The sequence below is a fragment of the Cetorhinus maximus genome, chromosome 4 (assembly GCF_964194155.1).
Source record: "Cetorhinus maximus chromosome 4, sCetMax3.hap1.1, whole genome shotgun sequence".
NCBI lineage: Eukaryota > Metazoa > Chordata > Chondrichthyes > Lamniformes > Cetorhinidae > Cetorhinus > Cetorhinus maximus.
The window spans coordinates 41,015,885-41,033,228 of record NC_135882.1 but is presented as its reverse complement, the minus strand read 5'-3'; the positions used below and the strand labels follow the sequence as shown (position 1 = coordinate 41,033,228).

At 40.7% G+C, this 17,344-nt stretch overlaps 1 protein-coding gene across 1 annotated transcript in view; it reads right to left on the bottom strand.

Annotated features, from left to right (window-relative positions):
* lrrfip2 (leucine rich repeat (in FLII) interacting protein 2) overlaps positions 1-17,344 on the bottom strand; it is a 202,492-nt gene that overhangs the window by 127,667 nt on the left and 57,481 nt on the right. Inside the window, exon 3 of the mRNA XM_078539775.1 lies at positions 14,981-15,067. Coding sequence (XP_078395901.1) covers positions 14,981-15,067 — 87 coding nt within the window. The remainder of the gene's footprint in view (positions 1-14,980; positions 15,068-17,344) is intronic.

Below are 17,344 nucleotides of genomic sequence, written 5' to 3'. Positions count from 1 at the left end.
AACTGAACAACATGATCCCAGAAGGCTCGTGAACAAAGTCACTAATATAAATATGCAAGTACAATAAAGAATACGAGGAGTCGGCATAGACTTGATGCATCAAATGCTACCTGAAATGACTCTGCAACGTCAAGAGTATTCAGTTGTATTTTAATACTGTTCTTTTCTTCCTGTTTGAAGATAATTATAACATACATTTATTGCTGCAAATGTAGAGCTGCGCTCTCTTGACTCAACTCTATACAAACAATACCAAATGTAAATAATGAACAAGTAGCAGCAATTTTTATGCACACCCATAAAAAACTAGATAGACAAAAAAACTCACATTTAATAAGGTTAAATGGAGGTTTGCCAGTTTAGTTTGAAGGTTCAGGGTTCCATTGTATAATTGGTCCTATACTGTTGGGCAATCAAACATGGCCCAATTGACTGCCAGTGCCAATAATTTTGGTTCGACCTTAATTGGCTAACTCCAGTTAAACAATTTTTATAGCATGCATTTGACACTAATGCTTAGCAGCAGTGTCATTTATTCCACCTAAGCAACCAGGACATTTTTCCAACCAAGGGTCACAAGTAGGTCTCAAAGTATTACAGTTCCTGTATAAACTGCTCTCTGGTGGGTTCAGGACTCAGGGGAGGGAAATAGTCAACATAGGCACTTTCGAAGAAACAAGCCACATCACATAATTAATGCCATGCACAGATTCTTGATTAAGGCCTGTAGTTCAATACATGATAGGCTCATTTCAAGGACGCACTCCCAGATTCCAGAGAGTAAGCAAAGAGTGAATTTAAACTTATGTTTTTGTTTCATATTAAAAATCAAAATACACCAGTTCTGTTGTGTATTCTTTCATCAATATTTGAATGGAGATGGGTATCAAATGAAGCATTTCTTGGATATATCACTAGAATTGTCAACTTGTCATTTTTAAAAGTCTTGATCATTCAGTTTTGATCAAAAATTGTTTTATAGCTACACAATGTCATCAATACTTTAGGGTTCCAAACTTGACAAGAATTAGAATTTGCCACAATTTGGAAAAATGAAACAATTCAGAATTGGTAAGATTGATCCCTTCTCAAGAGATAGGATCATAACAAATAAGTGGAGTAAGCCTTACAGCCCGTTGAGCCGGCTCCACCAGTCACTAGGATCATGGCTGATCTGACTGTAGCCTGAACTCCATTTCCTGCCTGTTCCCCATAATCATCTACCCTCCATAGTTCAAGAATCTATCTCAGCCTTGAATGTATTCCATGTCACAGGCTCAACAACTTCAAAGCTTCATCATCTTCGGAAAGAAATTCCTCATCTCAGTCTTAAAGGTGCAACCCTTTACTTTGAAACTATGCTCCTCAGGTCTAGGTTCCCCCATGAGGGGAAACATCCTCCAGCATTTACCCTGTCAAGCCCCCTCAAGATCTAATGTTTCAATAAGATCACCTCTCATTCTAAATTCCAGAGAGTATGGGCTCAACCTGCTCAAACTTTTCTCATAAAACAACCCCTTTGTTCCAGGAATCAACCAAGTGAACCTGCTCTTTTGCAAGTTTGCCCTTCCTTAGGAAAAGGCATCAAAGCTGTACACAGAACTCCCAAGTGTGGTCTCACCAATGGCCTGTGCAGTCGTAATAAGATTTCCCTATTTTTATACTCTACCCCCTTGCAATAAAGGCCAACATGCTATTTACCTTGCTAATTATTTGTATGCTAACTTCTGGTGTTTCGTGTACAAGGACAGTCATATCTGTATCACATCATACCAGTCTTGCTCTATTTAAGTATTCTGCTTCTCTATTCTTCCCGAAGTGGATAACTTTGCATTTTCTCTCCATCAAATTTTTGCTTACTCACTTAGCCTATATCCCTTTGCGGACTCTGTGTCCTCCTCAACTTGCTTTCCCAACTATCTTGTCCTGTCAGCAAATGCGGCTACAATACACTTGGGTCTCTTCATCCACGTCATTAATAAAGATTGTAAATAGTTGAGGCCCTACCCTTCAGCACCCCACTAGATAGTTTGCCATCCTGAAAATTATCCTAACTTTTTTCTGTTCTTTAGCAATTCCTCTACTATACTAATCTTGATTTTTTTTTAATGTGGCACCATATCAAGTGCCGTTTGGAAATCCAAATACACTACATCTACTGGCTTTCCTTTATTCCTCAAAGAACACCAGAATTTTTCCAACACAATTTTCCTCTCAAAGTCATGTTGACTCTGCTTGATTGTAATATGATTTTCCAGATGTCCTGCAACTACTGCTATAATAATGGATTCCAAGATTTTCCTAATCACAAATGCTAGGGTAACTGGCCTCTAGTTTCCTGCTTTGTCACCCTCCTTTCTCGAATAGTTAGTGTCATGATTATGGCTCTCTGCTTTCTGTCTCCCTCTTTTCTTAAATAGGGGTGTTATGATTGTGGTTTTCCAATCCAGCCTTTCAATCTTTCATGGAGCTCAAGAGCGACTCTAAACGTCACCTGCACGGATCAGGGTAGATGCGGATACTTGATACACAGATGGCAAATTATAAACTCTTCAGTGTGTGACTGCTCCTACCTAGACTAGAAAAGGCCATGCATTAAATAACAATTCAATGCCCAAGTCAAAATAACAAACGAGGGATCGCAAATGATACATTCCGCTACTCAGGATGCAATTATCTAGCTTAACCACCTCAGTAAAACAATAATTGTTAGCCAGAAGAAAGTGAGATTCAAGGAGTTTCAGCTTTCTCAAACCAAACCCATGGACTGACTGACACAATTCGTCACTCATTCTGAGCAGCCACAGAATAACTGCCATTAAAAAATAGACAGTTATCACACCAGTACAGCAGTGGATGCTCATCTGATATAGAAGACCGAGTAGACGAAGCTTTATTCTATTCAGTTGGTTATAATGCCCGCAAAATAGCTACAGCACCAATGGGAAGCACTCCATTTCCTTACTTTTAAAGTCCCTCATTTTCATCACAAATTCAGCCTAATAACTGTATATTAAAAACTTTGTTTTCCAACTCTTTAAAATCAGAACGTGCACACCAGTGTAATGTGTGCAGGTGGGGGATAGGTCGCGGTGGGAAGGAAGAACTCTCCCTTCCAATTTTTCTTTTCTCAGCACAAAAATTAGAAAAACAACAGCTGCATTCTATAACCTGAAGAATGAGATTTCAGAGTCAGCAAGTACTCTCAGAATCACAGTGCAGAAGAGGCCTTTCGGCCCATCAAGTCTGCACCGACACGTGAGAAACACCTGACCTACCTACCTAATCCCATTTACCAGCACTAGGCCCATAGCCTTGAATGTTATGATGTGCCAAGTGCTCATCCAGGTACTTTTTAAAGGATGTGAGGCAACTCGCAGAATACTGGCAGAATACTCGCAGAAAGACTGTGCTCTACTATTCTATGAATTGGCAGGGAGCAGTTTACACTAATTAAGGAAAGGAGACTACAACCAATTAATCTTCCTCTTTAATATGAAGATTCAGTTACATACTGGGTACTTGCTTCCTTGAAGCACTGAAAACAAATCAGAGCAACAGGTCCACAACATGTTCTGACATGGAAGTGCCTGGTTTAAAGTATACAGCACACAACTTCAATGCACTGCACTTCCCATAATGAGGAACTAACGGTTAAGCAATCAAGGAGTACAGCAAGATTTGCTGATCAGCCAACTGATGTAGTGGCAATTATTTCTGACCAATGTAGAATTATTTCAACAAAGTCAGCATTGTAAATGCCTGGCAAATTAACAAACTGCAAAAAACCCAACTAACATGAAAACGTGCAGCCCAATTCTAGGACAAACAATTCATAACAAAAAGTCAAACTTTGACTTCAACAAAGAATTGTGAAGGAAACTAAAAATAACAGCAGTTTAGACATTCTTATGGTACAGTATTCATGATAAAACAACAATCAGGACCTGATAAAAATCATACCATTATCAGCAATCATTTTGTAACACAAGCCTCAATTTACCACAAACAATCTTGGATCAAGTTCAGTGGTGGTGGCAGGAAAGGTCCGATATTATTTATCAGATTTTTGGCTCTTCTGGATTTTATTTAAAGGCTGCTTTTCAACTCCATTGAGGACAGCCTTTATGTTAAAATAGAAAAACGATCCAATAAGAACATTAAGTAGGGGTGGGAGGAGGCCTGAAAACCATCATGCTTGGTCTACCATTCAATAAAATCATGGCTGACCCTCGACGTCAACTCGAATTTCCTGCCCAGTTCCACAATGCTTGATTCCGTTCAAGTCCAAAAATGCATAATTTGCATCTTCAATATACTCAATGACTGAGCATCCACAGCCGTCTGGGCTAAAGAATTCCAAAGGTTCATGAATGAAGAAATTTCAACGGCTCCTAGTTGGAAATCCGCTTTATGTACGCTCAGAAATAGAATCATAGAATAGTTACAGTACAGAAGGTCATTTGACCTATCATGTTCATGCTAGCTCTCTTTAAGAACAATTCAGCTAGTCCCACTACCTAGACTTTACCCAGCAACCCTGAAATACTTTTCTCTTCAATTCTCTTTTTAAAAGCCCGGATCAAATCTTCTGCCATCAAACACACACAGACAAATCATTCCATATTCTAAGCACTTGCTGCCTAAAAAAGTTTTTCTCAAGTTACCTTGGGTTCTATTGCCATTCACCTTAAATCAGTATCCTCTGGTTCTCAGTAACAGTTTCTCCCCATCTACTCTGTCCAGACTCCTCTTGACTTTGAATACATATATCAAGTCTCGTCTCAACCTTCCCTTCTCAAAAGGGGAAAAACTCCAGCTTCTTGAATTTATCCTCATCCCCGGAACCATTCGTAAATGTTTTCTGCACCCTCTCTAATGCCTTCAGGATTGGAATCAATACTCGAGTTGAGGCCAAACCAGTTGTTTTACAAAGGTTCATCATAAACAGAATACAAAGGCAAGGAAGTTATGGAGCCCACAACTCTTGTGCCTCATTAACCTTTTCTTAACCTTCCTGCCACCTTCAGTGATTTGTGCACATATCCCCCAGATCCCTCTCCTGCTGCACCCCCTTTAGAATTGTACACTTCATTTTATATTACCGTTCCACATTTTTCCTCCCAATATCTATCACTTCACACTTCTCTGCATTAAATTTAATCTGCCACATGTCCGCCTCTCCCACTAGCCAGTCTATGTCCTCTTGAAGTCCACCTCTGTCCTCCTAACAGTTCAGTTCACAATACTTGCAAGCTTTATCTCATCTGCAAATTTTGAAATTGTGCCTTGCACAGCAAACTAGGTCATTAATGCAGATTAAAAAAAGTGGTCCCAATACCAGCTCCTGGGCAATCTCCCTCTGTGCCTTCCTCCAGTCTGAAAAAACAACCAATCATGACTCCTCTCTGTTTCTATCACTCACAGAACCAACTTCTTATCCATGCTGTCATTGCCCCTTATAATCCACAGGATTTAGCTTTGCTGACTAGCCTGTTATGTGGCACTTGGTCAAATGCTTTTTGGAAGCTCATGTACACATCAGCTACATTACCCGCATCCACCCTGTTACCTTGACAAAAATTTAAGCAAGTCAGTTAAACAATTTTCCCTTAACAAATCCAGGCTGGCTTTCCCAACCCACTTGTCCAAGTGATTGTTAATTTTGTTTCGGATTATAGTTTCGAAAAGCTTTCCAACTGTGGTTAAGCTGATTGGCCTCGAGTTGTTGGGCTTGTCCTTGCACCCTTTTTTGAACAAGAGTCTAACATTTGCAATTCTGTCATCCTCTTGCACCACACTTCTATCTCAGGAGGATTGGAAGATTATGGCCAGTACCTCCACAATTTCCACTCACCCTTCCCTCAGTAAGCTCGGGTGCATCTGATCCTGTTGACTTGTCAACTTTTAAGTACAGCCAGCCTATCTAGTACCCCCTCTTATCTATATTTAGCCCATCCAGTGTCTCAACTACCTCCTCCTTTACTATGATTTTAGACCTATCTTATTCTTTGGTCAAGAAGATGCGAAATACTCATTAGTATCTCAGCCCTGCTCTTCACTTCCAAGCATAAATCTAACTTTTGGTCCTGAATCAGCTCCACTTTATTTACCACCATTTTGACTATTTATATGCCTGGAGAAAACTTTTGGATTCCCTTTTCTATTAGCTGCCAGTCTCTTCTCGTGCTTTCTCTTGGCACCTCTCATTTCTTTTTTCACTTTCCCTCTGAACTTTCTATATTCAGCCTGGTTCTCAATTGTATTGCCCACCTGAAATCTGTCATATGCACCTTTTCTCTCCCTAATCTCCATCTCTTTTGGCATCCAGGGAGATCTGACTTCATTTCTCCTCATTTTCTCTCTCAGGGCAATGTATCCCAACTGTACCTGAACCATTTCCTCTTTGAAGGCAATCCATTTTTCTGTTACAATTTTGCCTGCCAAGCTCTGATCCTAAGTTAGCTGGGCAAGATTTGTTTTCACCCTAACGAAACTGGCTTCCTCCATTAATTTTTACTCTGAATTTCTCCATTCTATTCCATTGCTAACCTGAACCTTATGCTACTACGATCACTGTCTCCTCAATGTTCCACTACTGAAGTTGATCCACCTGACGCAGCTCATTCCAACAACCAGATCGAGCAATGCTCCCTTCCTTGCTTGTCCAAAAACATACTAATGTAGAAAATTCCCCTGAATACACATTAGAAACTTTCCCCTTCTGCCTTTTAAATTATTTATTATAGTCTGGAATAATAATAATAATAATAAAATCCCCCATTCTAAATATTTTACAGTTTTTGCACCTCTCTACATTCTCTAGCCACCAATTAGTGGGAAAGATATAGACATACATAGATAGAGGAACAAATTTACAAGGAAGTTACATCGAGTGCAATGGTACTTCTATTTTTTAATCTCTAATAAAAAAGATTGTGTTCTTGACCACCCCAGGACATCTGCACTCTCCTGCACTGTAATATTCTCATTAATCAATACTGCCACCTCCTACTCCACCACCCCCCTTTCTTTCCTTCTCTATCTTTCCTGAACGCCTTGTATCTAGGAATATTTAGTACTTGGTCTTGGTCTTTTTGAGCCAGATCCCCATTACCACCACACATGTCCACTTGGCTATCTGCAGCTTACGAACCTTATTCACCACACTCCGTGCACTCACAGACATGTATAGTTTATCTAATTTAGACCTCATCTCACTCCTTCTTACTGTGACCCCACTTAATGCTTTACTCCTTCTTACTCTAGTGCTATCTGCCACTCAATTCTTTGTGCACATTTCTGTTTCCTCCTGGTTCCCAATATTGCAAAAGATACATTTTCTTATAAAATCAGGCCTGGATGCAGTTATGCTCACATCCAATTCTGAAACAACATATTTTAAGCTGCATTGTGAAACTAGGATCATCAGGAAGGATTCAGTTTTTTTTAAAGAAGGTTCATTGTTGAGCTAATGCATTTTGGATTTCAATACATTTTAACTGGAGTCAGGTCATGGAAAACTGGTGCAGACCAGGTTATGACCATAGTTATTTCTTGAAAGTTTGAGAACCTAAGCCTTTTAAAAAGGTTCTGTGCAGTTTTATGATTGACCGAAAAGCACTCTTCCAATAGGCGATTTCAACAAATTTTCACCGAGCCTTCAAAAGTTATTTGGATTGAAACGAACAGGATGAAAACACATTTTATCCTAGCTGTGAGAAAGTTAGCCTACCAGGCTATCCATTAATGCATCTGTCACACCATTGACTGTGCTACACTTATACAGTGCACTGTATTCAAAGTATACGGCAATCGCCCAAACAACTTAAAAAATCTTCCATTGATGATAAACCACATATGTGTATAACGATCTCAGCTAACTTGTCCTAATAGAAAACACTGAATTCAATAATAGTTTGAGCCGTTGGCCGAAAAAAGGTCATATCTGTTCATCCCAAAGCAATATGTATTTACACATACAGAATAATCTGCAATGGCAAAGACTCCTTCACTGTTCACCTTCCCATATGTTCTAAATTACATGGCAAAGGATGCAAGACAAGACACAAACTGAAATCATTTTTTTTGGTCACAATTATTGGTTTAGTTTTAGCGCATGCCCTGCTTTGTGACTTGAACAAGTCACAACCTTACTGTTAATTAGACAAGACATGACCTTACTTATTAATGACTGCCAGAAAAAAATCATACCATAAATTCAGGTATTTCCAATGCCAAACAAGGAAGACTTGTGTTGTGACACCAACTGAAAGGATCATAGTTATATGTAGTTATGCATAATATTTATAATTTTAAAAAGCTGAATTTCCCCAGATGTGTCAGCAATGGAAGTAAAAAAAAACTTGTCATTGGGGTTCCCACATGGCTCAAGTCAGTAAACGAAGCACTATTGTATCCCACAGATTCAACTGTGCAGAGTTAATTGTGTGTTAACAGGCCAGAGTTGCAAAAAAAACAAAGAGGTTTCATATTCCTAACTGCATCCAGTGACTCTACATCATAATTAAATTCAATGTATGGTGGGCAATTATTTCTTATATCTTGAAGACATAGAAACATTCAACCACTCAAACCTGTTCCACTATGCAATTAGATCATAGCTGATCTACACTTCAACTCCATTTATCCACTCTTTGTTATGAAAATTTCAATCTATTCAGCATCCAATTTTATTTGAGGGGGGCAGTGGGGGTGTGTGGGAAAAGAGTTCTTAATTTTTTTCTGCATTTTATGAGAACAAATTCATCTTGATTTCACTCCTAAATAGCTTAAATTTAATTTGACGATTATGCCCCTTCTTCCATAGTCCCCTACCAAAATGAACAGCTTCCCCGTATTATACTGAATCCCTTGATCATTTTAAAGTTTGTGTCAACCTTCAACCTTCTAAACTCAAGGAATTGCAAGCCAAGTTTATGCAAATTGTAGCATTTTAATTCTTTAGACCCCGCTATCATTCTGGTGAATCTACACTGTTCCAGCAGCAGTTAAAGGAGGCGGCTTACCACCACCTTCTCAAGGGCAATTAGGGTGGGCAATAAATGCTGGCCTAGCCAGCGATGCCCACATCCTATGGATGAATTTTCAAAAAAGGTGCAGTGCCCAAAACTAAACACAGCATTCCAGAAAGGGTCTGACCAAGGTCCTGTACAGCTGATGCATCACTTACTCCCCTTTGTATTCCAATCTCCTTGAGACAAAGGCCAACGTTCCATTAGCTTCTTTCACTTTTGAAGTTTCTCATCTCTTACCATTCAAGAAAATGTTCTCACTTGTTTGTCTGAGATACTAAGTGAATGGCTTCTGGGGTCCCAAATACCTATTACAGTATTTGTGCATGTCAACGGTAGTTGGAATTTGTATAAAAATCTGGGCAGCTTTGTGAGGATCCAGGATACCCACAGCCATCTTCATGAAACATGCAGCTGAAATTTGGTCCCTTTACTTCAGGTCAAAGACATAGATACAAGCTTGTCATCAAAGTCAACAAACGTTTAACTTTCAGCACAGAAGACAAGAACACAAGAATTAAGAGTAGGCCATTCAGCCCCTTAAGTCTACTTAGTTATTCAATAAGGACACAGCTGATCTGATTGTGGCCTCAACCCCACTTTCCTGTCTGCGCCCCATAACCCTCGACTCCCTTGTCGATCAAAAATCTAACTCAGCTTTGAATATTCAATGACCCTGCCTCCACTGCTCTCTGGGGAACAGAAAGCCACAGACTAACAACCATCAAAAAAAAAAATCCTCCTCAGTCTCAAATGAGAAACCCCTAATTTTTAAATTGCATTTTCTTGTTCCAGACTCACCCAGAAGAAGCATCCTCTCAGCATCCACCCTGTCAAGTCCCCTCAGGATCTTACATGTTTCAATAAGGTCACCTCTAATTCTTCTAAACTAAATTGGGTATAGGCCCAACCTTTCCTCGTAAGATAACCACACTGCTTCCCACCCATCCCAGGAATCAGTCAAGTGAACCTTCTCTGAACTACCTCTAATGCAATTGTATCCTTTAAAGAGACCAAAACTGTACAGAGCCTTCCAGAATAAAAACAAAATACTGTGGATGCTGGAAATTTGAAATAGAAACAGAAAATGCTGCAAAAACCCAGCAGATCTGGCAGTATCTGTGGTGAGAGAAACAGAGTTAATGTTTAGAGTCCATATGACTTCTTTGGAACTTCGGTTCCCAACACTCTTCTTTTATTCATTCATGGGATGTGGGCATTGCTGGCTAGGCCAGCATTTATTGCCCATCCCTAGTTGCCCTTGAGAAGGTGGTGGCGAGCTGCCTTCTTGAACCGCTGCATTCCATGTGCTGTAGGTACACCCACAGTGTTGTTAGGAAGGGAGTTCCAGGATTTTGACCCAGCGACAGTGAAGGAAAGGCGATATGTTTCCAAGTCAGGATGATGAGTGGCTTGGACGGGAACTTCCAGGCGGTGGTGTTCCCATCTATCCACTGCCCTTGTCCTTCTAGGTGGTAGTGGTCGTGGGTTTGGAAGATGCTGTCTAAGGAGCCTTGGTGAATTCCTACAGTGCATCTTGCAGATAGTACATACTGCTGCTACTGTGCATCGGTGGTGGAGGGAGTGAATGTTTGTGGATGTGGTGCCAATCAAACGGATTGCTTTGTCCTGGACGTTGTCCAACTTACTGAATGTTGTGGGAGCTACACTCATCCAAGCAAGTGGGGACTATTCCATCACAATCCTGACTTGTACCTTGTAGTTGGTGGACAGGGTTTGGGGAGTCAGGAGGTGAGTTACTCATCACACGATTCCTTGCCTGCTCTTGTAGCCACCGTATTTATATGGCTAGTCCAGTTCAGGTTCTGATCAATGGTAACCCCCAGGATGTTGATAGTGGGGGATTCAATGATGGTAATGTTATTGAATGTCAAGGGGCGATGGTTAGATTCTCTCTTGTTGGAGATGGTCGTTGCCTGGCACTTGTGTAGCGCGAATGTTATTTGCCACTTGTCAGCCTAAGCCTGGATATTATCCAGGTCTTGCTGCATTTGGACGTGGACTGCTTCAGCATCTGAGTCATGAATGGTGCTGAACATTGTGCGGTCATCAGCATACATCCCCACTTCTTGCCTTATGATGGAAGGAAGGTTATGAAGCAGCTGAAGATGGTTGGGCTATGGACAGGATCCTGAGGAACTCCTGCAACAATGTCCTGGAGCTGAGATGACTGACCTCCAACAACCACGATCATCTTCCTTTGTGCTAGGTATGACTCTGACCAGCGAGAGTTTTCCCCGAGTTTTGCTAGGGCTCCTTAATGCCACACTCGGTCAAATGCTGCCTTGATGTCAAGGGCAGTCACTCTCACCTCACCTCGGGAGTTCAGCTCTTTTGTCCATGTTTGAACAAAGGCTGTAATGAGGTCAGCAGCTGAGTGGCCCTGGCGGAACCCAAACTGGGTGTCAGTGAGGAGGTTATTGCTAAGCGAGTGCCGCTTGACAGCGCTGTTGATGACCCCTTCCATTACTTTACTGATGATCAAGAGTAGACTGATGGGGTGTTAATTGGCTGGGTTGGATTTGTCCTACTTTGTGTACACAGGACATAACTGGGCAATTTTCCACATAGCCGGGTAGGTGCCAGTGTTGTAGTTGTACTGGAACAGCTTGGCTAGGGGCATGGCAAGCTCTGGAGCACGTCTTCAGTGCTATTGCCGGAATATTGTCAGGGCCCATAGCATTTGCGCATTTGCAGTATCCAATGCCTTCAGCCATTTCTTGATATCATGTGGAGTGAATTGTGATGCTGCAGACCTCTGAAGGAGGCAGAGATGGATTATCCACTCGGCACTTCTGGCTGAAGATTGTAGCAAATGCTTCAGCCTCATCTTTTGCACTCATCTGCTGGGCTCCCCTATCATTCAGGATGGGGATATTTGTGGAGCCTCCTCCTCCAGTGAGTTGTTTAATATTCGACTTGAACATTAACTCTGCTCCTCTCTCGACAGATGCTGCCAGACCTGCTGAGATTTTCCAGCACTTTGTTTTTATTACAGTACTCCAGATACAGTCTCACTAAGCCCCTATACAGCTGTAGCAAGACTTCTCTATTTTTATAATCAATTCCCTTTGTAATAAACACCAACGTTCCACTAACCTTCCTAATCATTTGCTGCACCTTCATCCCAACTTTTTGTGATTCATGTACTAGGACACCCAGATCCCTCTGTACCATAGAGTTCTGTAGTTTCTCTCCTTTAAATAATGTACTTCTTTTCTATTCTTCCTGCCAAAGTGGACAAGTTCACATTTTCCCACATTATATCCCATCTGCCAAATTTTTACCCACTTACTGAACCCAAGTTCTTCGTAGGCTCTATGTCCTCTTGACAACTTACTTTCCTCCCGACCTTTGTGCCATCAGCAATATATAGCAATCATACATTTGGTCCCTTCATCCAAGCCATTGATATAAATTGTGAATAGTTGAAGCCCGAGCACTAATCCCTGTGGCACCGCACCAGTTACATCTTGCCAACCAAAAATGACCCATTTATCTATGCTCTCTGCTTCCTGTTCGCTAAACAATCCTCTTTCCAAGCTAATATGTTACACCCTATACCATGAGATCTTATTTTGTGAAGTAACCTTTGATGTGGCACCTTATCAAATGCCTTTTGGAAATCCATATTCACCACATCCACAGGTTCCTCTTAATCACCTTTCTCGCTACTTCCTAAAAAAAAAACTCTTAATAAATTAGTCAAGTGCAATTTCCCTTTCACAAAACCATTATGATTTTCTCAATGTCCTGCTATTATCTCCTTAATAATGGATTCTAGCATTCTTCTAGTATGACAGATGTTAGGTTACCTGGTCTATAGATCCCTGCTTTCAGTGTCCCCACTTTCTTGAATAGGTGCCGTCAATTTGCGATTTCACAATCTGCTGGGGCCTTTTCAGAATCTATGGAATTTTGGAAGATCACAACCAATGCATGTACTATCTCTGCAGCTGCCTCTTTTAAGACACTAGGATACAGACCAAAACAAAAAGCTAAAAGCTACTGCAGATGCTGGAAATCCAAAACAAAAACAGAATTACCTGGAAAAACTCAGCAGGTCTGGCAGCATCGGTGGAGAAGAAATCAGTTAACGTTTCAAGTCTTCACGACCGTTCTGCCGAAGGGTCGTGAAGACTCGAAACGTTAACTGATTTCTTCTCCACCGATGCTGCCAGACCTGCTGAGTTTTTCCAGGATACAGACCATCTGGTCCTAGGGACCTGTCTACCTCTACTTACAATAGTCTTGCCAGTGCCATTTCCCTTGTGGTGGTCATTGTTTTAAGTTCCTCCCTCCCTTATACCTCTTGACTTCCAGGTTTTTTGGAATGACTTTAGTGTCTTCTGCAGCTCAGACAGACACAAAATACCTGTTCAACGCTTCTGCCATCTCCTTGTTGCCCATTATTCATTTCCCAGTCTCACCCTCCACGGGAGCAATGCTCACTTTAGGAAGAGCACCTGAATAATAGAATTGATCAGCAAACGTTTAACTGAACACAAAGCATCAGGAAAGGATAAGCCAGTCAGATTATTATGGTCCCAACTACAAGGCCCCTCAAATTAACAATGTGCATTAATGGATACAAGTTGGTCAAATGATAGTAGTAGTAATAGATACAAGTGAACATAATTTAATGACAAGAAAAGTCAGTTGTAACACTGATCTTCCAAATATAAAGTTCTATAATCACAATACAGTCAAATGTGCAAAGGAATAAGTACAAGTGACTTTAGACACAAGCCCCAAAATTCTCTGCTGCTTAAGGTGCAGAAGTCTGACTTTTATGTAGATGGTGATGAGGTGAAACTATACCATACATACTTTTTTTCATTGTATCCTAACAAGAGAAGAGAACTTTAAAGGAGAAACAGGTCAGTCATTTCTTCAACCTATCATGGCTGTTCCTCAGTTTCACGTGGAACTCTTCACCACAAAGATTCCCTCGGCGAACATGTCACCAATTACATATTATCAGAAGAAACACTATTAGGCAAATCCAAAACTAGTTTTGATCGCTGATGCAAGGAATATCCCATATATAATGTTTTCTGCCATTTATAAAATGACAACTTGTTTAAAAGACTGCCCAACAAGATAAAGCATTGTGACATTTTGAGTCACATGCTCAGACTGATACAAACTAATTCACGAAGAGCATTATGGTCTTCAAGTTGAGGCGTTACTGGCAATTTATAATGAAAAGTGGTTTCACAAGCAGAGTGGATGCAGCAACTCAAAAAACATTGCTCAAAACCTTCCTGCTGATATCCATGATGGTAGTGCAGCAACTAAACCAGCAGTATAACTATTGTGCCTTCTCAGTAGCTGTGCAAGTTTAAGATGAAAGGTCTTAAAATGAAAATAAAACATGTGCACAGGTTTGACCTTTAAATTATTCCCCATCTATGCTGTATTTTCCAGAGCTACTAAGTCAGCAAAGTACTGGTAGGTGATGGAACAATTTTTATGCTGAAAGTTTGCAAGTGCACAGAAGGGCCTCTGATAGTTAGAAGCCAATTCTCATAGCCACAGTTAATTTTATGTTTCCTATCACTACTACTCAGGTGAGAGAGCAAAGTCTAATGCCAAACTTGGCAACTTTGATCTTTGTCAAACTCCTATGTGCTGCTACAAAGAAGGCTGCAAAGACTTGTTATGGATACCAATGATGACATCTTCATCTGCAGCTCACATTAACACATTTTCCTGCAACAGCAAGCAAGATCACATGTGGGTGAGCATGCAGATCTGGTTTAAACAGGGTCTTGGTCTTCCCTGTCTCACAGCAAGAGTGCTTCACTTCTACTTGATGTGACTGGCCGAAGTACACACCCATTTTCATTAGTCATCACATCCTTCTTTCCTTCAGCACCCAGAAACCACGCCTTTCCATGCTTGGTTCGATTTGCTCGTACCTCTTTCTGCTGTCGTTCCAGTTCTTTCATACGAATATCTCGTGCCTCTGCTCGGGCTGCCCGCTTAGCTGCAAGCCTGGCCTCTGCCTACAAAAGTAAATTAAAATTAGTTATCTTCCTGGTTTTCAGTGATAAGCAAAAATTAGACTACAAGCCTAAATCAAGCAGGGGAAAAAAAGGAAATTAAGTGTTTTTCACAACGTAATGAACAATCTATTCACACTCAAAGTAGTTTCCAGGATGTTTAAAATTTCATGGCAGACTTTCAATTCCTAACTAATCTTGAAGTGATGAATTACAACACTTGAATCGTTCATACCTTGTAATCAGTCCTTGAAATTAAAATGTCTATAGACTGAAATACACTTAACATGTATCATTTTGAAGAATCAGGGATTATTCCCAAACAAATTTAGATCTTCAATTTGGCATTATTCTTAGTTAACGTCTGGGAACAATTTTAACATATCAGAAGAGATAGATAATTGCTCTCCAATTAGCATAAAAGACACAAGAACATCTTAAATAGTTTTTCCTTTGGTGGGGTCATCCAGAATAACAAGCTATAATTTTATAAAGCTAGACCAGTCAATAATGAAACGAGAAAGCTCATTTTCATACAAATGGGAAACATGGAACTCATGCCCCCAAAAGAATTTTGAGTCAGTTGAAATGTTAAAGACAGACATATTGAGATTTTTATTAGCTAAGGTGATCAAAGGATGTGAATCTAAATCAGGTAAATGGAGTTGAGGAACACATCAGTCGTAAACTATGAAAATGGTGGATTAGGCTCCAGGGTCTAAATGACCAAGTCCTATTCTTAGGTTTCCACAAATAGCGATCAGATCATCTGTTTTTGGTGATATTGGTGGGGGATTGAACATAGCACTGAGAAAATTTGCCTGCTGTTCTTCAAATAGTGTTATTGGATCTCAACACATCTGAGTGATTGCCCCTCAGGGCTCATACACTATTCCCTCTATAAAAACACGAGCTCGCATTTATATCACCATTTCATGACCATCAGATGTCCAAAAGCGCTTTACAACCAATTAAGTACTTTTTAAATGTTGAAACTGTTGTAATGTCAGAACCACAGCAACCTATTTGGGCACTGCAGGCTCTCAGACAGAAAAGTATTGATGATCAGATAATACGTTTTTTATGTGATGTTGATTGAGGGATAATTATTGGCCAGGGCAGTGGGGATAACTCCCCTGGCATTGTTCAAAATAATGCAATAGGATCATTTATGTCCAGCTGGACAATAAGGCAGCAGATGGGGGGCATGGTTTAACATCTCATCTGAAAGACAGCACCTCTGACAGTGCAGCACCTCCCTCAGTGCTACACTGGAGCATTAGCCTTGACATTTCTCCACAACCTTCTGACTCGGAAGCGAGTATGCTACCACCTGAGCCTCTGCTTAAATCCTTTTCTCTTTCTAATTCTAGTGCCCATTGCCTTCTCCGCCCTCAATGTATCCTTTCAACATTGAAGTGATTTCATCCTTAATCATTAAGGGTACTCCAGCCCATCTACCATTTTCTCTATCCTTCACGTACTCATGCCTTCATTATCTCTGGATTTGACTATTCCAACTGACTCTTGATTGGTTGCCCCCATTCTTCCCTCTGTGAACCTGAGGTCACCCAAAACTCTGCTGCCTGTGTCAAACCTCACAGCTAGTCCAGTCCCATTATTACTCCTGACCTACACTGGCTCCCAGTTAAGCAACATGTTGATTTTAAAATTATCATCCTTGTTTTCAAATCCCACAAAGGCCTTGACCCTTGATATCTCTTGTAATCTCTTCCAGCCCCACCCTGCCCCAGAGGTAACTTCACTCTGATTCAGGCTTCTTGTGCACTGACAATATTAATTGCTCCACCATTGATGGCCGTGTCTTCAACTGCCTCGGCCCCAAGCTTTGGAATACCCTCCCTACTCCTCCCTACCTCACTTGTGCCTTAAAACCTAACTCCTTGACCAAGCTTTTGGTCATCTGCCTCAATATTTCCTTCTATAGCTGGGTGTCATTCTTTGCATTACAATTGGGGTATTTCATTACATTAGAGGCATTATATATAAACATAAATTGCTGTTGTTCTTTAGACCTTATAACATGTCATTGATAACAATTGTAAATAGCTATGGTCCTGGTACGGATCCCCATGGCATTCCACTGGTTATTGTCTGCTAACTTGTATTTCTTATCTTCACAGCTAGCAAACACATGGGATCAATTTCTGTAAATCTTTGTTCTCTATCTCACTCTGATTCACCCAACTTGGTACACTGAGTCAGTCAAACCAACCCCTTTCTGATCCTGCATCTCTCTAAAAAGGCATGACTGAGGTC